The following is a 24034-nucleotide window of genomic DNA, read 5'->3' as shown; positions in this document are numbered from 1 at the left end:
AAAAGAAGACGCCGACACAGATAAATTTTTTGAGCCAGAGATCCATCTTCATAGACTGCCAGATGACAAAAAAACAAAGATCTTTGTCTCATATTTTGTACTAGGCTCCACGTTCTTCAACCCTGACCTGAGGGAACCTTATTTGTAGTTGACATAAGGATAATTCAAGCTCCCTTAGGGGCATCTGAACCACTCAGGGCAAGAATTCAAACTGAATTTGAACAGATATGAAAATGCTTGGACACCTTCCTCTCTTCCCTGCCTTAATAATTATTTTCACAGTGGCCTCTGCACTGCTGGAGCCTCACCAGAATAACATTTATGCAGCACTTTGCATGCTCAAAGCACTGTATAGCCATTGACAGCCCTGTTCCCCACCACATGGCTGGGCACTATTATCCCCATTTTACAGCAGAGGAAACGAGGCACAGAGTGGCAAAATATGACTAGTGGAAGGCCAGTAGTGGAGTCTGGATTAGAACTCACTGTTTCCTCCTTCCCAACGTCTCCCAGTCATGCTGCCACTTTTCCATCAAAGTCCCAAAATGCCTCGAGAAAGGCTGCTCTCATGGGAGTGATGGTGTGACCAGGAGAGGGCAGCCCTACTAATCCAGCGAGACAACCTGTTCTCAAGAGACTTTTTGCTCAATTTTGCAGACTCCAACAGTTGGTATACGATTCTCATCAGCATCCAAAACCCAAGCCTGCAAGTCGAGTATGGGCGGAGCTCCCACTGGCTCCGGGAGTAGTTCTGCAGGCAGAGGGCTCCCATGCTCTTGCATTTATCTGCCCTAGAACTCCACAGTGGGAATTCTGTCCTGTGCTCTGGGCATAAAGGGGCAGTGAGACACCCTAGGGAAATACCCGTGACTCCAAGGGTCTCTCCAGCACATGGAGAGAGATCCTCACTGTGTTTGCAGTCCCTCAGAAGGAGTCATGCTAGGGGCCACATGGGGCAGGAAGAGGCATGGGTGAGTAGTAGGATTGCCAGGTGCTCAGTTTTTGACTGGAAAGTACGTCAAAAAGGGGACCTGGCAGTGTCTGGTCAGATGTCCTGACCGGACACCAAAAGCCCAGTTACTGTGGGGCGGGGGGAGGTGCCGGGTCATTAACCCGCGCCAGCCCCTGCTCACCTGGGGTTGCCTCCTACTTGCAGGCAGGCTCCTTGTCAGGCTGCAGCGGCTGGGGTGGGGAGGGAGGTGGAGATGATCCAGTACGCAATGAGGGGAGGGAGGGAGAGGAGCGAGCAATGGGGGCGGGTCCTTGGGAGAAGAGGCAGAGCGGGGTGGGGGGCTTGAAGGAAGAGGCAGAGCAACAGGTGGGGCCTGTGGAAGAGATAGAGCAGGGGCGGGCCTTGAGGTGAAGAGCCTGTGGGGGGGTGTCTAGTTACCAGCAATAGGAAAGGTGGCAACCCTAGTGAGCAGTCCTGTGCACTCACTATTCGCCAGTTGCCACAAGTCCCAGAGAAACGATGCTCTAACCAGTGCTGGGGGCCAAACTGGAGCCCAGCTGCCCCAAGATGGATAAGGGGCTGGGATGAATCTCCCGAGGATCACTCCTGACCAGTATTCTGGTCTGCTCACTCCTTGCCATCTGTGCTCTGGCTGCCAGCCTGTGCAACGCAGATGATGTCTTTCAACTCCATCACTTGCTGCCCGCTGTAGTTTCCTGTACAGCAGGGGTTCTCAAACTGGGGGTCAGGACCCCTCAGGGGGTCATGAGGTTATTAAATGGGGGATCGTGAGCTGTCAGCCTCCACCCCAAACCCTGCTTTGCCTCCAGCATTTATAATGGTGTTAAATATATTAAAAAGTGTTTATAATTTATTTGGGGGGGTGCACTTAGAGTCTTGCTATGTGAAAGGGGTCACCAGTACAAAAGTTTTAGAACCACTGCTGTACATGAACATAATTGCTGTTTGGAAACAGAGAATTTCTCCTGAATTTATTCTGCAAATTCAAGATTTTTTTTTATAGCAAATGAAACAAATATATGGTTGATTGCTATTGAAAATCCTGAATTATAGAATTAGCTCAGGACAAATTCTTTGTTTGTAATATTATATATTTCAGCCAGGCCAGCTGGCTCTGGACAAATGGATTTATGTTGCTGAGGGCAGAATGAAGCAAGAGTGCAACATGTGGTGCCTATTAACTGAGTTGAATGCCATATTTCTCAGCTACCTGGCTGTCTTGAGAAAGATCAGAAACACTTAAGATTAAAGGCTGCAAAAGAGATTCGTGCTTGTTTTAATTTATTTTTTATAGGCTGTCTCTTCATGTCACTATAAAAAAAAATCAGCTGATCGACCGGCAGCTTCCGCCACTCAAGTGTTCTCCTTAACCTAAAGTATCAGAGGGGTAGCCGTGTTAGTCTGGATCTGTAAAAGCAACAAAGAGTCCTGTGGCACCTTATAGACTAACAGACGTATTGGAGCATGAACTTTCGTGGGTGAATACCCACTTCATCAGATGCATGTAGTGGAAATTTCCAGGGGCAGGTGTATATATGCAAGCAAGAAGCAGGCTAGAGATAACGAGGTTAGTTCAATCAGGGAGGATGAGGCCCTCCTCTAGCAGTTGAGGTGTGAAAACCAAGGGAGGAGAAACTGCTTTTGTAGTTGGCTAGCCATTCACAGTCTTTGTTTAATCCTGAGCTGATGGTGTCAAATTTGCAGATTTCAGAGTAGCAGCCGTGTTATTCTGTATCCGCAAAAAGAACAGGAGTTCTTTGCATCATTCTTCATCATTCTTTTCATCATTGCAGATGAAATTTGCAGTTTCTCTTTGAAGTCTGGTCCTGAAGTTTTTTTGCTGCAGGATGGCTACCTTTAAATCTGCTATTGTGTGTCCAGGGAGATTGAAGTGTTCTCCTACAGGTTTTTGTATATTGCCATTCCTAATATCTGATTTGTGTCCATTTATCCTTTTCCGTAGGGACTGTCCAGTTTGGCCGATGTACATAGCAGAGGAGCATTGCTGGCATATGATGGTGTATATTACATTGGTGGACATGCAGGTGAATGAACCGGTGATGGTGTGGCTGATCTGGTTAGGTCTTGTGATGGTGTCGCTGGTGTAGATATGTGGGCAGAGTTGGCATTGAGGTTTGTTGCATGGATTGGTTCCTGAGTTAGAGTTACTATGGTGCGGTGTGCAGTTACTGGTGAGAATATGCTTCAGGTTGGCAGGTTGTCTGTGGGCGAGGACTGGCCTGCCATCCAAGGCCTGTGAAAGTGAGGGATCATTGTCCAGGATGGGTTGTAGATCCCTGATGATGCGTTGGAGGGATTTTAGCTGGGGACTGTATGTGATGGCCAGTGGAGTTCTGTTGGTTTCTTTCTTGGGTTTGTCTTGCAGTAGGAGGCTTCTGGGTACACGTCTGGATCTGTTGATCTGTTTCCTCATTTCCAACTACAAAAGCAGTTTCTCCTCCCTTGGTTTTCACACCTCAACTGCTAGAAGAGGGCCTCATCCTCCCTGATTGAATTAACCTCATTATCTCTAGCCTGCTTCTTGCTTGCATATATATACCTGCCCCTGCAAATTTCCACTATGTGCATCTACATGCTCCAATACGTCTGTTAGTCTATAAGGTGCCACAGGACTCTTTGCTCCTTAACCTAAAGTAAACCCAATGCACTGAACTTTCCATCCCTTTAGCTTTACTATTTGGGCTTCTTAGATCTCCTAACCTAAGACAAGTCAGAATAGGTCAATAATCGGATGAGAGACCATCAGGGAAAGGCATGGTACTGCATGAAGTAATGTCAGTGATTTACATGGAAGCACTCTTCTCTTTAAAATCAAAGGGGTTCTGCTTTGATCTGGCTAGCCCAATAACAATAGCAATGAAGCCATGGCAGCATGAGCTAGCCACTTGCTGATCATACCCAGGGACCCGGGTGGGCTTGTCACAGTTTCACTGCTATTGCTATTCAACCTAGCTAGTTCACATTTGTCTACATGTGCTGCAGTCGCATCTCTGACTGCAGGATAGACAGACCCCTAGTAGTAGTATTTGTATTTGCAGTAGAGATTGGGACCTCAGTATGCTAGGCACTGTACAAACACGCAATAGGAAGAGACAGTACTTGATCTGAACAGATACGACAAACAAAGGAAATGCAATTATCCCCATTTGACAGCTGGGACACTATGGTACAGAGAGATTAAAACACTTGCCCAAGGTCATGCAGGTAATTCTGTAGCAGAGCCAGAAATCGAACCCAGTCCCCTGGAATTATATAATCCACTGCCTTAACTGTAAAGTCACGTTCCCTCTCTTTCAACCAATGCCCGCTTGTGGTGAGAGGTGTGTTGTGCTGCTGGAGATGCTGAGATATAACAAGGGTGGTCTTTGATATGTGACAAGTATCAGGGGGTAGCCATGTTAGTCTGTATCCACAAAAACAACAAAGAGTCCAGTGACACCTTAAAGACTCCTGTTGTTTTTGACATGTGAGTTCATTATAAATTTCATAGCCCTTTCTATGATGTGTAGCCAATGATTTTAGTTTATTATTTATTTATTGTGTGATGTTATGATTAATAAACATGCTATATTATATATATTCATTGTGTGTTAAATAGAGTTAATGTATAGAATTATAGAAGTATAAGATTGATCCGTATTTAAAGGGAATCATGTATTAGATAACAGTAAGACATGCTGAAATGCAAGAACCTGTAGGCTGAGGTCTGCAAGATTTTAGCCTAGCTATTTTAGGCCTTGGAGATAAGAAATGCTGACATAAGTAAATGATGGAGGAATAACCCAATGCCCTAAGATTATGGGAAAAGAGATACCAAGTGGTAATATTGCAAAAATTTAGTCGGAAGATTAATTTTAAATTATAAAACTGCTGTAAAAGCACATCTGTCTCCAACATGTGTCTTAACCACAGAATACAGGTGGGGCATCAATGTTAATGAGAATAAAGAGAACCTACACAGCCTACAGAATTCGGGGTTCTTTATGTTTCTAGAGGACACAGACCAATAAGAAAAGAGAGGATTGACGCTTTCACATACATGCGCAGCATGTAGGTATAGACAGAATCACATTATAAAAAAGGGAGCCCAGAGTGGGAAAACTCCAGCAGGGACCATCCCTGTATTGATGATCAGTCCATGAAAGAGCCATCAGACTCTAACACCACCTACGAGGATGTCAGTATGTCTGTAGTTATAACTCGTGCATGGATATATTTAGGAATTGTATATGCTGTGACATTCATAACTTTGTTGGCAACTTTAATAAAAGTGCTTAAAGCTAGTGGAACTTGTTCATGTGATTGTCTGTGTTACTTGCCTATGGTTTCATGTGTTCCTATGAGCTCTAGAGCTGAACTTGAGACTGTAGCCGCTAGAGCCGAACCGGTGGTGGTATAATATAATTTACATCAAATAAAATAAATCTACAGATGTGAAAGAAATCAACCCTAATTGTCTATGCAAATTCTCACTTCAAGGGGGAGCTGACTTCTCACTATCCTCTGCTCTAATCAGGTTTGCTGCACCAGTCCGCCATTCTGCCTATATGTTTCAAATTCGATTTGGCTATTTAAATCCTCACCTTCCACGCATAAAACCCATTCTCCCCATTCCCAAAGGTGCCCAATCGATTTTCTCTTACACTTCTTTCTTCTTTCTCTTTCCTGGAAAGTTCCTTTCCCTCCCACTATGCAATCCCTGGTTACTAGAGAGGGGGCTGAATGAAATATGCAGGCGCACAACTGCAACCTGGCTTCTTTCAGGAATACATTTCCTGCTTGGGTGTCTGCAAAAAATTCAGAGCAGACTCTCGCCCTGGGATGAGCCACTACCAGCTATTCTCTGACTCCAGGAATGTGCTAGTATGTGCTTGGGAGATGGCTTGGGGCAGAGCAAAGCAGTTCAGGGAGGAGAGATGAACAGAAGCTTTCATCTGATGGCTCAACAGTGACCTTCATGTGGTGAGTTAAATTCCTCCAAGAAGAGGACAAAGGAGACTGCCTGGTTTTGCAAGCAGACTTCCCTTGACAGTGATAATCATCACCTTCAGCCTGTCATAAATGTGCTGCTGAATGCGCCTTTCTTTCCAGGACTTTCTTGTGTGTGTTTGTTTTGGTGTATGTGGGTAAGACGACAACAGACGTAAGCATTATCCAATTACGGGCTGGCTGGTGGCTTGGCCCTGGTGCTGTGCCGGGAATGACCTTACGGCTCGGGTGAAAAGGCTGATGCAGTGTGGAGAGAACAGGTCAGAGCTCTGGGGAGACGATGCATACTGTGGCAGTCTGTCTGGTTCTCTTGTCTCTGAATGTCTTGGGGAGAGAAGGTGTCACAATGGTGGGGAAAAGTTAGCTCCAAAATCAAATGCCAGCAGCACATCATAACATCTCTCCTTCCCCACCTCCACAGCAGGGAAGGAACAGACTCTAAGGGCAGGTCTACACTAAGGGCGGGGGTCGAACTAGGGTACGCAAGTTCAGCTACGTGAATAGCGTAGCTGAACTTGAAGTACCCTAGTTCGAACTACTTACCCGTCCAGACGCCGCGGGATCGAAGTCCGCGGCTCCAAGGTCGACTCCGCCACCGCCGTTTGCAGTGGTGGAGTACCGGAGTCGACCGGAGTGCGCGGGGAGTTCGAACTATCGCGTCTAGATTAGACGCGATAGTTCGAACTCCGAGAAGTCGAACTCACCGCATCGACCCGGCAGGTAAGTGTAGACTAGCCCTTAGAGGTACAATGTTTCTTGGGATTACTCCTTACACTCTGTCCTTTGCTCTGTGGCTGTATTCACAATCTAGCCCTCTGTAGATCAGTAGCAGCACACTGGGTCTGGTAGTGAATGGGGAACCCGTGGCATATTACAAAGCACTGGCCTGACACATTCTCTTTGATTTGTCCTATGTAGGAGACAGGCTGCCGTGCTGGTGCCAACTTCAGCTCATTGGTGAATTTCTTGTCCGGTCTGAATCGGAGGGAGTTGCAGTAAGGCCAATAGCCAGGCGTTCATCCAACAGGACTAGCTGGAGCCTGCTTACCAGCTGGAGGTGGAAGAATGTGTGTTTTTGATCCATCAAGGCCAGCAAAGAGTCTGGCATACCCGTACAAGTGCATTCAACCTTAATTGCTGAAGGCCATATACTCCAATCAGAGGGCAATCGGGTGCTTACTAGCTCTTCAAGCCTTTTAGCTCTTCTGATTGGCATTACTTAGATCTTTTCTGGATGTCATTTAAACCATCTGTCCTTCATCCAGGCCCCCCAGTGCTCTGTACTATCCGTGGGACAGCATTTGTGATCTTGAGGTTAATCAATCAGAAATCTTCAGCTGATAAAAGTCTTCCTGCGCCAACAGCAAGTGTGTCTCCAGTCTGTCTGAGACGTCCTTTCAAATAAAACCTTGAGCAGATTTCTGAAAGCACTGATGCTAGTTCTTCATTGTTACAGTATAATGCGTTGTCCTTGCAATGCAAAGCCATCTGGCCTCAGCTTTTAAATCTGCTGATGCAAGAATTCCTCTTATCTTATTTTTGCCAAGAGTTTGGGGTTGGGGGTGGGAGAGAATTCTTACTGTAAATGTAATGCTGCTACTTTAGGGATTAGCACTGCTTCATGCTAGAGATGAGTGGTTACCAGGTTTTCTATGGGGGAGAGAGCTATTTACAGCATGCTAAAAACACCAGATTTCACTAGACTGAATCCATCTTCCATTTATTTTTAGAAAAATAGAGAGAATGGGGCCTGAGTCTCTCTACCATGCAACGTGTTGCTTCCAAAGGCCGCCCTCCTTTCAGGATTGGGCTCTATACTGGTAACTCAGTCCAACGAAATATACTTTGTCACAATGCCTGCCTTCTTTTCCGAGCCTGATCTTGGGAATTGCTGAGCACAGCCTCAATTTCCACTAATTTCCTAAAGGTGTCTAAAGAAGTTTTCAGATTCTGAAAGATTTATGTCAATTATATTCCAAGATAGAGGGTGCTGGTTCACTTTAACATTAAGGCAATGTTACATCTTTCTAGTGGTGTAAAGGAGGTCCAAGGTGGGAGGAAACTATATTTAAGGCCACCTTACTGCTAAAGTAATGTAAAGTGGTCTTAGGGTAAATGAGAATCAGGTTTATAAAATTCTAGGCTCTGGAGGAAAGTGCTGTCAGATCAAAGGCGTTTTCCAACATAAGAATGACACTCACAATATGGACACCCCTTTCAGTATCCAAAACCCCAGCACCTAAACACTTATGCCCCACATGACCTGCCCTAAATCATGGAGTCAGATTTGGTTATGTCTACACTACAGTTGGGAGCAAGCCTCCCAGGCAGACAGATCCACGCTAGCTCCACTCAAGCCAGCTTGCTAAAAATTGGAGCATGGGCTAGCCACCCAAGTGCTGGCTGGGCTTGTTCTCGGACGTGCCATAATGTCCACACTGCTATTTTCGAGCAGGCTAACTCAAACAGAGATAGTGCATTTCTGTCTGTCCACACTGGGAGGCATGCTCCCAGCTGCAGTGTGGACACAGCCTTTCAGGGACCACCAGATCATCCCATGGTAAATTGTGGCACAGCCAGGAATAAAACCCAGGAGTCAAATCCTCCACTTATGTAGTGTGAATAGAGCTGCTCCAGCTGAGAGATCCAGCTTCTGGACTTTGACTCCTAGAACACTGCTATACTAGACTGCAAACCAGATCAAATCTCTATCATTCATGACAATTCCCACCCCAACAGTGCGTCATGCACCTGCATAAATAAAATAAAGGCAGGGAAAATGTATTTTTTTTGGTACATCTCTTTGTCTGGTGCACATACCCAGACAATGTCTTCATTAGCTGTATCTTTGCATTTAAAGTAATTGCAGAATTTGAAACACCAAACCTCAGAATGTCTTTCTCCTTAATCTCAGCAGCTCTTTGAAGTTGCTGTGTTGTGTGGCGTGCTTCTCTGCCAGAGCATGTTGAGAGATGCTGCATTTACAATGGACATTACGTGCTCCTTAGACCAGGAAGCCAAAATTCAAGGTAGCAAAACTGAAAAACATCCAGCACTATCACTTCCTGTTCAGTCCCACCAACAACTCAACTATGTGAGAATATATCCTCTCCAACAACAGTCACTTGTGTGGAGAAATCAGGTTACTCAGACCTTTGCTGTACAATACTGATCGCAGGGTTACAAGTTCTGTAGTTCCATCTCCTAGCCAGCTCTGAATTTAAACCAGACAGCAATTGCTTTGAAAGCTTTGGATAACACTGAATGCATCCCTGGGATTCTCTTTGGTTTGGGATGGTTGAAAGTGTGACAGATTAACAATATCCTGAACAAACCTTATGAAATTAAGATATATTTTGCTGAATGATGTTAAACCTTATTGAATTAGGGTTAACACCTTTGGAATTCATTGTATTACAAATGCAAATGTTTATGTACTCCTGTGAAATTGTAAGGAACTGCTTTACCAGAAAGACAAGATTAATTCAATCTCTGGAAGGTCAGAGGAAGTTCGAAAGTCTTTTTGGAACTCTACAGTGTGAAGTGGATTTCCTTAGGAAATACCTTGAAGTGAGGGGAATGCAAATTCTCCTGCTCTGAAGCCAACCTTTTGGAGATATTCCCTGAGGAGAGAGATCCTTTGTAAACTAACTACCTGCTTTGGGAAACTCCAGTTCAAAGACCCCTGAACTGTATAAAAAGGGAACTAAACATGTTATGAGGCGCCTTGTTCTGAGCTGCAGCTCTGATGAACTTGTAACCACAAGGATTCCCTTAAGGTGGGGTATTAGAAGGCTGCACTTGCCAGAACCCATGTGAGAGCTGGGATGAACTCTGGTAAGCTTATTAGCACGCGTGTGGGTTCTTTTATTGATTGTAATATGTTTTGTCTGGAATGTTTTTTACCTTATGCATAAAGTAGGCTTGCTTAGAAAGAACTGTGTGGTAATCTGCAGCAATTACAATGTTATCCGTCTCTAAAGAGAAAGTGAGCAGGTATCATAGGGCAAACTGCCTGTGCCGGGATGACATAGTGAAGGTAGGGGACTGTCCTGCTTGGGAATACTCCAGTCAGAAGGGAGAGTGACACGTGTCTTCAGCCAAAGGGGCAACAGCTGGCGAGCTGAAAGCCAAGATCGGGGGGCCCTTGCTGAACCACTGAGGGAAAATACAGCTGCAGTTGCCCAGAGCTGTGACAGAAAGTTAATTGGACACATTTCCCCCTCGAGGAGTCTCTTCAGTGGTGCTAGCTGCTCAGCTGTTCATGCTTCTAGTGACTGACATGCTGTATGAGTCCCATTGTGTAGGAAAACAGATAAGCTGCAGATATAGGTTTAGGTAACAACAGGAGCATATTTATTCAGGCATAGTGTGGAGCCCTACCCCTGGCTGAGTTATCAGCAGTAGGGCTAGAACCTGGGACCTCTGGATGAAAAAAGCATGAAAAGCATAAAAAATAAGGCCACCCCTACTCACCAATGCTGTAGCAAGCTCATCAGCCTCTACCAATGGCTCAGCCACCCACTGAGTGTGCGTGGGTTACCAATATGCATCGTACCTTGAAGGGTCCCTTACAATATGTGCTAACTACTTATGCCAAACAATCTGTTCCACCCTGCATTTTGCTGTGATGCTGGGAGTTCCTTTCCCGGACTTGAAGAAGAGCGCCGTGTGGCTCGAAAGCTTGTCTCTCTCACCGACGGCTCTTGGTCCAATAAAAAATATTACCTCACCAGCCTTGTCTCTCTATGGGTTACAAAGACAGTCCCAATGGAAGAGACTCCAATCCCAGATCCTCAAAGGTATCAATAGGAGCTAGATACCTTCGGGGATCTGGGCCTCCCTGATAGACCCTGGTGAAACTGTCTGTGTAATCACAGTGCACACAGGTAGGTGACAGAGGGGTCTGGTTTTCAGAGAGACAGCTGCCCCAAGTTTTATGTACAATTTCCCTGCCCCTTCCAAGATGCTGACACTGTGATTAGTCTCAGGCTTAACAAATGCTAATAACAAACACAACATTAGAAGAAAAAAAATCTCCAGTGAAAATAACAGGAGAAGGAAAATTTCTCTTAGTAAAGGGCTCCAGTCCTGCAAGGCCTCCTCCATGTTTGCTCTGTGTATGGAAACCCAGCAGGGTCAGGGGAAAATATAACTCAGGGAAAAAGCATCTTCATAGCAGTTTAATTAGTCTCTTGTTCTTTAGTTCAGCTTCTGCCAAGAGAGACTGGCCAATAGAACCAAACAGAACCTGAAGCAAATGCTGCTTGATCTGCAAAACACTCGCAGAACTACCAAATGCCTCCTTATGTGCGAGGCGTACATCCCCCCATTTCACCAAGATGTCATTTCCCTTCCCAGTGTTTGGGCAGAGAGCTAGCATTCCAGCCTGATGTATTTTAATTGATTTCAGCTATTGAATCCCTTGACTTGGAGGCATGTGGAGTGCAGAGCAGATGAGCCACATGCAATTTCAAGTTAATACATTTTCCCTTTCCTTCTGAAGCTGGAAACTGACAAAGTTGTTGGATTTACTTCAGGCCCAACAACAGACAGAGCTGATTAGGGAAGTATGTCAGATGATTGCAAAGAGAGGCACGGATTGAATACACCATTATGAGAGATGAGCGTTCTGATCTGGAGGCCGATTCAAATCCAAATTTTCCTGGACTTTGGGAGCGTTATGACTTGGGTTTCTGCTTCAGAGCTACAAAGTCTCAGGTTCCGTTCCTGGCTTGGGCTCCAGCTATTCTGAGCCATTCCACTAATGGGAAGCTCACTGGCTTTCCCATGAGTTCTACATAAGCAGAAGCGGAGCAGGATTCCAGAGAGGCTAATGCTTCTCAGCCCTGAACATTAACAGCTCTGCCTTAGAGCAGAGATTGCTCTCTGGCCAGACTTCATGGGGAGTGGGGTAAGGCTCAATCCAGCAAACACATTTTCACTCGTGAGCTGGATGAGGGTCGAGAATACGTCTCCAGTAGCAAAAGGCAAGGGAACAAACCCACTGCACCACTCTGTTCATGTGTTTGAGTCTCCTCTCACTTACCCTGCTGTAAGGAGCTGATCCAACCCCCACTGAAATCAACGCGAAGAGTCCCATTGATGTCAGTGGGCTCAGGACAAGGTCTAGTCAGTCTAATAACTGAAGTGCAAAGCAGTGGAAGGGAAAGAAGAATCTCTCTCACTGCTAGTTGAAAGCAGGAGTATGTGGATATGGCACAGAAAGGACCAGCATATATCAGGGAGGAATCTGTCCAAGGAAAGCAATAGTGATCCAGATTTAATTATCACACATGACTGGATTTGTACAGAAAATAAGTGCGGAGTAAGTTTAAGATTTTCACATGAGAGCTTTAAGGTTGCTTTTCTGTCTCCTTGAGTAAAACCTGTGGGCCCAGTTCACTGGTGTAAAATGGTGCTGCTCCTCTGAAGCCAATGGAATTACACCAATTTACACCAGTTCATAATTTGGCCTTTGGGCTTCAGATCTAATTGGCTAGAAAGGAACGTTAAGGGATAGCGCATACAGCCTTTACTCACACTGGTGCAGTGCTCACCCATCTGTCTAGAAGACATAGTCTAGTGTGCTTATGTCTTCCTATTGAGTTAAAAGTTAAGCATGCACTTAACTGCTGTCCTGAACAGGGCTGATTTGCTACGTTGCTCTACTATTCAAAGCAGAGAACAGTCTCTCTCTCTCTCCCGCTCCCTGTACACGCTGTACAGGCCCAGCTCTGACTGGCTGTGGCTCGTTACCTAATCACTTTGTGAAAATAAAGTGATTGATTCCTACCTGAATGAAACATGTGCTGAAGACATTAATCAGAAAGCATAGTGCGCCCAAAACCTCACGTGTGGCTTAAACAGTCCCGTTTGCCTATTGGGTGCAAGCGCACAGGAGGTGAATGCGAAATGCTAACTCCTGCCTCCTGCTATGTTCTGTGTGCTACCTGCCTGGAAAGCCAGGCACAGTGAGAGCTGGTAATGCCGGTGTCACTTACCTCGCTGTCCTCTTCAGGGGGTGGAGGGGGCTCTTTGATAATCTGGAAGGAACAAACAGAAACAGACAACCTTAAATCCACACTTTGTTCGTTGGCATGATGCAAAAGTCACTTTAATAGAGGATTTGTCCCTGCCAGCTCCTCTGATCGTGACTGTGATGCATGTGGATTACATGGTTCCTACATGTGCTAATGCTGTCGGGATAACCAGGGGGGTTCCTAATAAGCCACTGTAAAACCCTGACATGCAGTCATTTCCTAATTATAGTTCCCAATTAGAGTCTATATCATCTGTTGCTATGATTGCTGCCAATCATGACATCAAAGTGAATCTAACCAGTCTTGGAACTGACACTCCAGCTTTCTGATCTAGGAACAAAATACTCAGTGCAGCTAAAAAAACCTCAGCTGAGTAATAATGGTCTGGTCTAAACTAGAGAATTAGATCGACCCAACGATGTCGCTCAGGGGTGTGAAAAATCCCCACCTCTGAGCGACGTAGTTAAGCTGACCTAAGATCCTGTGTGGTCAGCGCTAAGTCAATGGAAGAATACTTCTGTCAACCTACCTACCGTGTTTTAGGGAGGTGGATTAACTACAGATACAGATTATTCTATCATCTAAAGGCCGCAACTGAGATCAGCACCCCATGTGCTAAGCACTGTACATAGAATCATAGAAGATTAGGGTTGGAAGAGACCTCAGGAGGTCATCTAGTCCAACCCCCTGCTCAAAGCAGGACCAACCCAGAGGTGAAAGTAAGCCAGTGCGCCGTACCGGGGTGGATAGGCTTCCCCTGGAGGCAATTTAAAGGGCCAGGGGCTCCCAGCAGAAGCTGGAGCCCTGGGACCTTTAAATTGCTGCCAGAGCGCTGCTGCTGGAGCCCTGGGGTAGCGGTGGCAGGGCTCTGGCAGTGATTTAAAGGCCCAGGGGCTCAGCAGCAGGGCTCCGTGAATGATTTAAAGGGCCCAGGGCGGTAGCGGCAGCCGGAGCCCTGGGCCCTTTAAATCACCGCCTGAGCCCCCGGTTGCCGCTGCTACCCCAGGGCTCCAGCAGCAGGACTCGGGTGGTGATTTAAAAGGCTCAGGGCTCTCACTGCTGCTACAGCTCTCTAAATCGCCACCTGCTGCTGGAGCCCTGGGGTGGCGGTGGCAGGGCTCTGGCAGTGATTTAAAGGGCCAGGGGCTCCCAGCTGCCATTACTGCACTGGAGCCCTGGGCCCTTTAAAGCTCTGCCAGAGGCTGGAGCCCTGGGGTAGCGGCAGCAGCTGGGAGCCCCCTCCAATGGTGATTTAAAAGGCCCAGGGCTCCCAGCTGCTCCTACCACAGTCTCAGCCCCAGGCCCTTTAAATCCTGATTTAAAGTGTCCGGGGATTTAAAGACCCCACCTCTTCTGGTAGAGGCCATGCCTCTTCCGATTGAGGCCCCTCCCCCTCCTAAGGACTCCAGAGTACCAGTAAATCCTTTAAGTTACTTTCACCCCTGGACCAACCCCAACTAAATCATCCCAGCCAGGGCTTTGTCAAGCCGGGCCTTAAAAACCTCTAAGGATGGAGATTCCACCACCTCCCTAGGGAACCCATTCCAGTGCTTCACTACCCACAGTAGGAGATGGTCCCTGCCCCCAGGAGCTCACAGTCTGCATAGACAAGGCAGAGTGGAGAAACAGAGGCATAGAGAAATTACTTGCTTAGAGGTCACACACCAGGTCAGTGGCAGACATAGAATCCAGGTCCCCTGCACCGGGTTCACCAGACCACATTGCCTTCTCATGTTCTGTGCAAACTCGACGGGAAGGGAAGCAGTTATTGCTTATTATCCTTCATGCTGTTGGGCTAAGAAGTCAACCTCTCATGAGCTTTTTAATTAAAAAAAAAACCCATATAAGTTGGAGGCTCTCCCAGCATTTCTAACTAATAAAGCAATTGGGGTGAGGTTTTGGGCTGATCGGGTGTATTCTCCACAGAAACCATTTAAATTTATGTGGGAGGGAGGCTATTAGTTCATGCATGAAGTTTGTATCTAGGGCTCAACAAATAGCTGGCTATTATTACAGCTCTCCACTCCAAGTACAATAGAAAGCCATCCAAAGGGACAGCTATTACATACAGGCATGTCAAACATCTCTCCCTAACTCCAAATTCATCCCTGGGGCATGGCTATTGAAATCAGTGGGCTAAATCCAACCATTTCAATGCGACTACACCAGGGATTCATTTTGTCCCGTGGCTACATATTTATCTGAATGAAGGAACCTTTTCTTTAAACTGCACTCAACGGGCCAGAGGCTACAAGATGCAGAATGCCTCCTGCAAGGTGGCAAACACCCTTGGTTTCCCTGACTTCAGCAGGTCACAGATTTGGGCCCTGGGGCATGTCTGAGCTGCTGGAGGTTTGCTGCAGATGTGCTTAGGCCCTGGAGTTAGTCATTTTTAAAAGCGAGGCTCCACAGACAACTTGACTGTTTAAATAGAAAGGGAAGGAAAAATATGGCTGCTACACAAGAGTCCCGGAGACATAAATGTTTATGAAAATTCCTCTTGTTCCCTGTTTTGCTTCTCCGATGAGCTCACTGTTTTTTATTTTCCTCTCACAAGCTTCGAGTCATGCAACGCGGTCATTAATGAGGAGCATGTGCCCTCGCCTAACAATGTTGAAAGGGGCTGGCCAGGGGGTCAGGGTTATCCCCTTGTTCGTGGCTTGACTCGGAGCAGGGGTGTCCCTGAGTCACTGCAGCGACCTGTCCCTGGGCACAGTAGCTGCCGTTTGTTTAATTGGCCTTTCTGTAAAGCTTTGAAGAGCTTGTGCGTGTGCACTGAAACCAAATCAACCCGTTGTGTTTTGTGTTTAGAAGCAAAAAGGCCATTTGGAAGGAAGCAATGACATCTGAAGAGGATTAAAGAAAGCACCAGCAAACCCAAGGGCCAGGCTGTGGCAGTGAAGTTGCTGGCCACATTACAGGGGAGGGTGCACAAGCAGGAATCCCCAGAGGAATTCTGGCTGACTTGCAGGCTGGAGCTAGCAAAGGTTGAAAGGCTGCAGCAAGTATTACCCAGTGATTAGTGTAAAAGCAGCAAAGAATCCTGTGGCACCTTATAGACTAACGGACGTTTTGCAGCATGAGCTTTCGTGGGTGAATGACCACTTCGTCGGATGCAAGAGTGGAAATTTCCAGGGGCAGGTAAATATAAGCAAGCAAGAAGCAAGCTAGAGATAATGAGGTTAGATCAATCAGGGAGGATGAGGCCCTGTTCTAGCAGTTGAGGTGTGAAAACCAAGGGAGGAGAAACTGGTTCTGTAGTTGGCAAGCCATTCACAGTCTTTGTTTAATCCTAAACTGATGGTGTCAAATTTGCAAATGAACTGAAGCTCAGCAGTTTCTCTTAGAAGTCTGGTCCTAAAGTTTTTTTGCTGGAGGATGGCCACCTTAAGATCTGCTATTGTGTGATTAGTGTGTGTCACAGTGTCCCCGATTCAAAGAGGCTCTGAGTCTGTTACAGCCCCAGCTGCGGAGCCTTGTCTCCAGTTCAATTCCTGGTGTATCAGCCAAGATAGCAGCTGTCATACATGCGCCCAGCAAACCCGAGGTCATGCATGTGTCAAATCATGTGCCATGAATGGGGACTGAACCAAAGTCCTTCATGAAACAATAATGGATTCTGATGGTTGAGCTAAAGGATGGCCACAGCTGTGACTGGCTCAGAAGAGCAGGCACCATTGGTGCTGTTATGCCAGCCCACAATGGCCCGGTCTCAGCACAGACTGTCATGGTGGGTAGGCTTGCCAGAAGCAAGGCTAATCCAAACTCACACATGCAGATTTGAATGCTGCTGCGAGGGGGAGCCACTAACATATGTGCGGCTGCAAGATGTGTTACATGCATGGTGGGTAGTGTGCTAAATTTCTCTAGTGTAAACAAGGTCATAGTCCCTGGAGCCAGCAAGCATGGGAGACATAGCCACAGAGTCTAGCACGGTGAATTATATGAGCCGAAAGGTAGCAGAGACGAAAGGCCCTGCCTTCCTCCACTTCTCCCTGCACCCTTTGGGCATCCTGGCTTGGACAGTGTCTGTGCACTCCTCAGGATGATTGTGACTGGCCTTAAAGAGGCTCGGGACGTTTCCACGCACCTTCTCTCTCCCATGAATTGACGGGTAGCAAATCAAACAATCTTAAAGCAACAAGATAGTGCTCAGTCATCTACACTACTCTTCTTTAGCATCATACAAGAGTTAAAGATGAGAAGGACCTATAGCTTATCCGGTCAATTGTCTTGCAAGGGAAAGCTTGACACTGGGTAATGGTTATATTCTGGTTGCTCCGTCTATTCCTCTTGTTCTGCACATTGCTGAATTGTTTGCACTGTGTGTTGGCTGTACTCTGGGTGGTCTACATATTGTTTGCACAGCATGTTAGGGTACTGTTTCAACTTATGTTGTTGTATAGCAGGGGTCTCAAACATGCGGCCCGCGGGCCGCATGCGGCCCTCGGAGCTCTTCCCTGTGGCCCGCGGAGCTCCCCCAGTTACTTCCTGTCGCCGCCAAACTCCCCTCACCCCCGCCCCCCTCCCCGAGTTATTTTCTGTGCCTAAGCTCCCCGCGCGCTGCTCCCCAATGTTTGGGGCCGGGTCTCTCCCCTGGCCCCACCTGCCGCCCCCACGCGCCTCCCCCCAGTGTCTACCAGCCCCCACTTGCTGCCCCCTCACCGCCCGGTAGCCTGCCCGGGAGCTCATGCTGACTCCACTCCTCCTCCGCTATGCCGGCTTCCGGCATCACCTGCTGCCGCAGGGTCCTAGCGCCCCCCTGCACTAGGGCCAGGGCAGGCTGCCCTTCCCCTAGTCCTGAGACTCTCCAATGCCCCGAGCCTCTCCAATGCCTCAAACCCCTCACCCTCAGCCCCACAGCCCTCACCCCTGCACTCCCTCCTATCCCCAAACTCCGTCCCAAAGCCTGCACCCCCACCCCCTGCCGCAGCCTGGAGCCTGCACCGAGCACAGAGCCTGCACTCCAGACCCCCTCCCCCACCCAAACTCCCTCCCAGAGCCTTAGGCAGTAAATCTAAGTGCGTGTTTTGTCCTTTGAGTGAGGTGCATTACTGAGTGTATATATTTATTAAAACTGCTTGGAAATGACTTCGTCAAAAAAAAGAACACTCATGGAAGAAAAGAGAGTTTTCCAAGACAAATGGGAGAATTTATATTTTTTCACAGAGGTAAAAGATAAAATTCAATGCCTTATTTGTCAGCAAACGATTGCTGTTCCCAAGGAGTATAACGTGCGTCGGCACTATGACACGATGCACCGTGAAAAATATGATGCATTCACCGGAAAAATCCGAGAGGAAAAAGTTCAGCAACTTAAAGCAGCATTTGCCAAGCAAAGAAATTTATTTTCAGGGATTAACAAGTCTAGCGAAGATTCAGTAAGAGCAAGTTTTGTGATAAGCGAAATGATAGCTAAATCATCGCGACCTTTTACAGAAGGCTTATTCATAAAAGAATGTCTTATGAAGGCCAGTGAAATTTTATGTCCTGATAGGAAGAAAGTTTTTGAAGGCATAAGCTTGTCTGCAAATACAGTTGCCTGCAGGATAACGGATTTAGCTGATAAAGTGCAAAAACAATTGATTCAAATGGCAAAAGACTTTGAAGTATTTTCAATTGCTCTTGATGAGAGTACAGATGTATCAGATACCGCACAGTGTGCAGTGTTCATTAGAGGTGTGGACTGCAATTTGAATATAACTGAAGAATTGCTAGACTTAATGCCACTGAAGGGTATCACAACGGGACGTGACATATTTCAAGGATTGGAAGAGTGCATTGAAAAAGCTGTTGGTGGCGCTTAGCACTTTCCAGGAGGGAGGGGGGAGGAGCGGGGAGCCGCGCGCTTAGGGGAGGAGGTGGAGAAGAGACAGGGCAGGGGCGGGGCCTCATGGAAGGGGTGGATTGGGGGTGGGGCCAGGGGCAGCAAGGGGGCGTGTCAGTGATGCGGCCCTCGGGCCAATGCACTAGTCCTCATGCGGCCCTCGGGGTCATTTGAGTTTGAGACCCCTGTTGTATAGTGTATATCAGGGGTAGGCAACCTATGGCACACGTGCCAAAGACGGCATGCAAGCTGATTTTCAGTGGCAGTAACACTGCCTGGGTCCTGGCCACCAGACCGGGGGGCTCTGCATTTTAATTTAATTTTAAATGAAGCTTCTTAAACATTTTAAAAACTTTATTTACTTTAAATACAACAATAGTTTACTTATATATTATGGAAATAGAAAAAGACCTTCTAAAAACGTTAAAATGTATTACTGGCACGTGAAACCTTGAATTAGAGTGAATAAATGAAGACTCAGCACAGAACTTCTGAAAGGTTGCCAACCCCGGTGTACACTGTGTGTGGATTGCATTCTGTTTGTACTTATCTTGTTTGCACTGTCCTGATTGTGTTCATGTTGAACTGTATATTGATTGCCGTGTGTTGACTGTATTTTGGTTGCTCTATATAGTTTGCAGTGTGTTACTGTATTGTTTGCTTTGCGTGTTGATTGTATTCTGATTGCACTGTATATTGTTTGTATGTCAACTGTATTTTAAATTCACAATGTATTGTTTGTGCTGTATTTTGGTTGTACTCTAATTGCTCCTCATATTGGTTGCACAGTATGTTGCTGTATTGTTTACACTGTATGTTGATGGCATTCTGCTATCACACAGATCCAGACCATAAAGAGAGAATATGAGATGAGCACTGATTGCTGAGCAGGGTTAAAAAGTTCAGGACTAGCAGGATTATAAATTCACTCTGTTATCCTGATAAACAAGCCAGATTTCTATCAGCACAACTACACCTAAATCATTAGGGTTTGCATGGAAAGCAACAAGAAAAAATCCTGGAAAACTTCTTGGAAGAGAATCTGATGAAATGATTCATTGGAACCAAATATGGAGTAAAGCTGTTGCTTGGAGCACCATTTAGATTGTATTATGAATATAACTGAGCCGGGGAACAAGGTTACAACATAGTTGCCCGGCGCTAACACCCTTTGTATTGGCCTGTCACTGAGAAACAAGACTCCCCTCCCTTCCCATCTCCCTGGGCCCCTACTGCACACAATAACATGCCTTCCTTTGAAGCAGCCTCACATTCCTGCACTCCTCGGCTACCGTCTGGGTTCGTCCGTCTCCCTGCAACCCCTCATGCACGTTCCCATTCTGAGCGTTAGGAGTTAGGTTACATAGGAAGTGGTGAGTCTTTCCAGGAATCCCACCCTGTCCAGCGGCCAGGAACTTTCCTTTCACTCTCCCTGATCCCCTATGGAAAAGTCATATAAGGAATGTAAATAAATGGGGCTCTATAGAAATTGAATAAAGAATGAGATCCCCCCCCCTTCTGTAGTTTTTTTGTGAGCCATGCTATAGAATCCTGTATCAGGGGACCTTTGGAAAAGCACTTAGGGCCAGATTTGTAAAGGTATTTGGGACCCTAACTCCAATTGATTTCAATGGGAATTAGAGGCCTGAATACCTTTAGGCCTTAAGGTCTGATTCTTTGTTACACTAAGTTCCCTTTGCCCCACTCTGGGAGCAGGCAAAGGGGCCTTAAAATAATCATGAATGAACCAGGTTCAATTGGCTCACTGTGTATCAGTTTTCCCATCTGTAAAATGGGAGAGAGAATGCTTCCCTACTTCATAAAGGTGTTGAGGATCAATGCATCAATGACTATGAGATACTGCAGTGATGGGAACCATGTAAGGAGATGGATGAATTTGTCAGTAAAAGTGCAAAGTGTGATCATGTATTATTGTTATGTGTATTAGGTGTCATAACCATGATCAGGGGCCTTTTGTGCTAGGCACTGTAAAAACACATAATGAGAGACCGTTCCCACCATTAAGAGATTATAATCTAAAGAAACAAGATGGGCAAAAGGTAGGGGGGAAAAAAGGCAGACAAACATCTGACCGTAACACCTTCCATTGCAAGTGCCAGGCGCACTTCTTTGACTTCCCTTCTCTAACATAAACACAGAGCAGTGTGGATGTGTATGTGTGTGTGTGTATATATATATATATATATATATACACACACACACACATCCACACTGCTCTGTGGATATAAAAACTTCCTCCCTCTTCCTGAAAAAACCCTACCAAAACAAATCACTATACTCCACAAACAATTCTGCCTTCTGGGGAGAGGATGAGAAAGAATGAACTGTCAACAGATGATAATCATGTCACTTAATGCACAACTGGAAGGTGCTTGGATACTATGGTGATGAGGATGATATAAGAACCTATATAGATAAGAATAGATTAGGAGAGTGATTTCCCCAAGGTCAATGACAGCTGTCAATATAACTCAACTCCCATGAGTACCTACCAACTGCCCAATCCACTTGACCAGGTATTTATCAAGTTAGACTTGTTATTTGTATTAGAAGCATACTCAAGGAGAATGGGTTCTTCCTTTTATTATTTCTCCGCAGCTCATAAAACACCCCCAGGCTGTAGGAATTTTCAGGTTTGCTAAATGGCTCAGGGAGGACAAAGAGAAAGAACAAATACACAGATTTCCAATCCTGCAAGGGATCCAAGGTACAAAGACACAAGATCGTGGAGGAGTTTGCTTGCTTAACCTGAGTGTGTTTATTCTCTGGCAGGTCTAGGACCACGGGTTCCATTAGTCAGCACTTTTGAATGTCTCAGACTCACAGTGTATCAAAGGGCACTGCATGGTTTACCAAGGGGGTTAAACCAACCCAGTGCCTTGGTGAAGGAGTTCAGCTTCTGATGGGTGAGAAGGAGCCCACATCAAATAGAACCTTGCTTTCTGAAGATGGAATTATGGGTTTAAGCAAGATGGTTTATTCAAAGTGGTGCTCTTTGTTTTAAGAACATGAAGACGACAAGACCTCCGGAAAATGGCTTTTAACAGCACAAATGCTGACCGTGCATGCAGAAGTTTCAAAGTCCACAGCGGAGGCTTTTCTAGCCCCATTATCAGAAATATTTGGGTTTCTGGCCACAGTGGTGGGTTGAAGCTCTGAAGCAGACCCAAAACCCCAGATCCAACCTGTGGAAGTTCAGATCAGGGTCCAAAATGTGAGGCTTTTAATGACCACTGAAAGATGCCTTAGGCTTGTCTCACACATTGTTTATACTGTGTGAGCCTGTTGAGTTCAGTGGGGTTTCTCCTGGTTTGCACTGGTATATGTCTGAGGACAAACAGTCCCGGGAACTTTGGCCAAGCTAAGTATCCAAACATTTATCTGCATAGCTGAAGTTATTGGAAGCTGTTGGGACTTCAGATTGGGCTGGAAATCCAGAAAGATGGGTTTGAGCTATATGTGTGCACAGACACACACACAGACACACACACACAATGGATGTAAAATGGTACCAAATCAGAGGGGCGGTGTTTTACACCAGCTCACTTTGCACAAGCATAAAGTGACTTCCCAATACAGAGAAGAAACAGGGCTCCAGTGTAGTTGATGGGTGCGAATTCGGTGTGTTGGGACAGGAGGATTGAGCCTGCTGTGGTTTGTACAGGGCTGTGAAGTTTAGCTCTCTCTCCCTCTCTCTCTATCAGTGTGTGCTGCATGGGCGTGCAGAATGCAATCAGCTGGGAGAGTGCCTGGCCAAGCAAAACGCTTAGCCTAGTTTAGCTTGGCAAAGCTGAAATGTTTGTTCATGTGTGTTGTAATTGTTTTTATAACCCCAGGCTATTTCTTCTTTCTTGGTGTCACTTGCTCCTATGGCCCCTGTGTCTGATGGGGAGAAATGACCATCGTTCATCGACCATATTAGCTAGTTAGCCCATAGACACCTAGGGGCTTCTGCTTCATCAGCATGTTATGATAATGCTTCCTTATGGCCATTTTGTTTGAAAGGTAGCAAGGGCGGGTAGAGAGTGTGGTCATTGGCTTTTCTTGGCACAGGAAAAAGCTTTGAGATTTGCTGTCAGCCCTTTTGCACATTTAGCTGTGAAAATTCAGGGCAATAAACTGATTCTTTGTCTTTATACCGTCTTTCACCAAATGTTCTCAACATGCTTGTCATAAGTAGTTAGTTAAGGGTTAAGTTCTACCTGTAAAGGGTTAACACAGACCTGGTGAAACACCTGACCAAAGGACCAATCAGGGAAGAGAATTTTGAAAATCCCAGAAAGCGGGAACTTGGGTCTCTGTGTTCTTTGTTCTGTGTTCTTAGCCGTCTGGAACTACACCAGCCCAGACCACGGCTAAGAACACAGAACAAAGAACACAGAGACCCCCTGATTGGTCCTTTGGTCAGGTGTTTCACCAGGTCTGTGTTAACCCTTTACAGGTAGAACTTAACCCTTAACTAACTACTTATGACAATGCTTGTAAACTGACGGATGCAGAGCTCTCTTTGCTGACTCGCCCTGATGTCAGGTGCTAGCACCATGCAGAAAAATGCAGCTCTTTCTGCTGACCTGCCCTCTATTAGAGCAGGTAAGCATGATCAGTTACAACCTAGAAGTACAAAAGAGCTTGAGTGTCTGATTCTCCTCTGCCTAGGGGGAATGGGTGTAAAATCCCATTAAATCCAAATTTTGCACAGGTGTAAATGGCTCCGAGAAGATGGCGAATCAGGCCCTGAGTTGCTGAGGGAGAGGGAACCAGGACTAGGACAGAGGAGGCCCTACAGGAAAAAACACCCCACTACAATTAGCCGCGCTCTGGAAGAGATCTGAGTTGCATCATTGTTATTTCGGTTAGCAATAAAGGCAAACTCCAGAACTGAGGGTAAACCTGAATCCTATCCAGTGTGTCTACACAGTGTTAGAAGCTGAGCAGGATCTCCATCTGCTTGGAATGCTGTACATACTAAGTCCTTACAGCGCTATGTGATAAATAAGTGATATAGAGACATCACGTCATTTACCGCTGCCTCTTGGGTGGAACACAACAGATATTTCATAGCTACACAAACAGTTTAAGGCAGGAAGTGAAGGCGTCTGTATCTAGCTGAAAGTACAGCAGTAATTTAGGAAAGGAGAATGGTATTACCTGAGGGGGAAT

General features: G+C 46.2%; 1 protein-coding gene across 4 annotated transcripts in view; it reads right to left on the bottom strand.

Annotated features, from left to right (window-relative positions):
• ANTXR1 (ANTXR cell adhesion molecule 1) overlaps positions 1-24034 on the bottom strand; it is a 199109-nt gene that overhangs the window by 67237 nt on the left and 107838 nt on the right. For all 4 annotated transcript variants that reach the window (XM_045006867.1, XM_045006869.1, XM_045006868.1 and 1 more), the window contains exon 14: positions 12988-13029. In XM_045006867.1, coding sequence (XP_044862802.1) covers positions 12988-13029 — 42 coding nt within the window. The remainder of the gene's footprint in view (positions 1-12987; positions 13030-24034) is intronic.

The sequence above is a fragment of the Mauremys mutica genome, chromosome 2 (genome assembly GCF_020497125.1).
Source record: "Mauremys mutica isolate MM-2020 ecotype Southern chromosome 2, ASM2049712v1, whole genome shotgun sequence".
NCBI classification, from domain to species: Eukaryota; Metazoa; Chordata; order Testudines; family Geoemydidae; genus Mauremys; species Mauremys mutica.
This window is presented reverse-complemented; position numbering and strand designations above follow the sequence as displayed.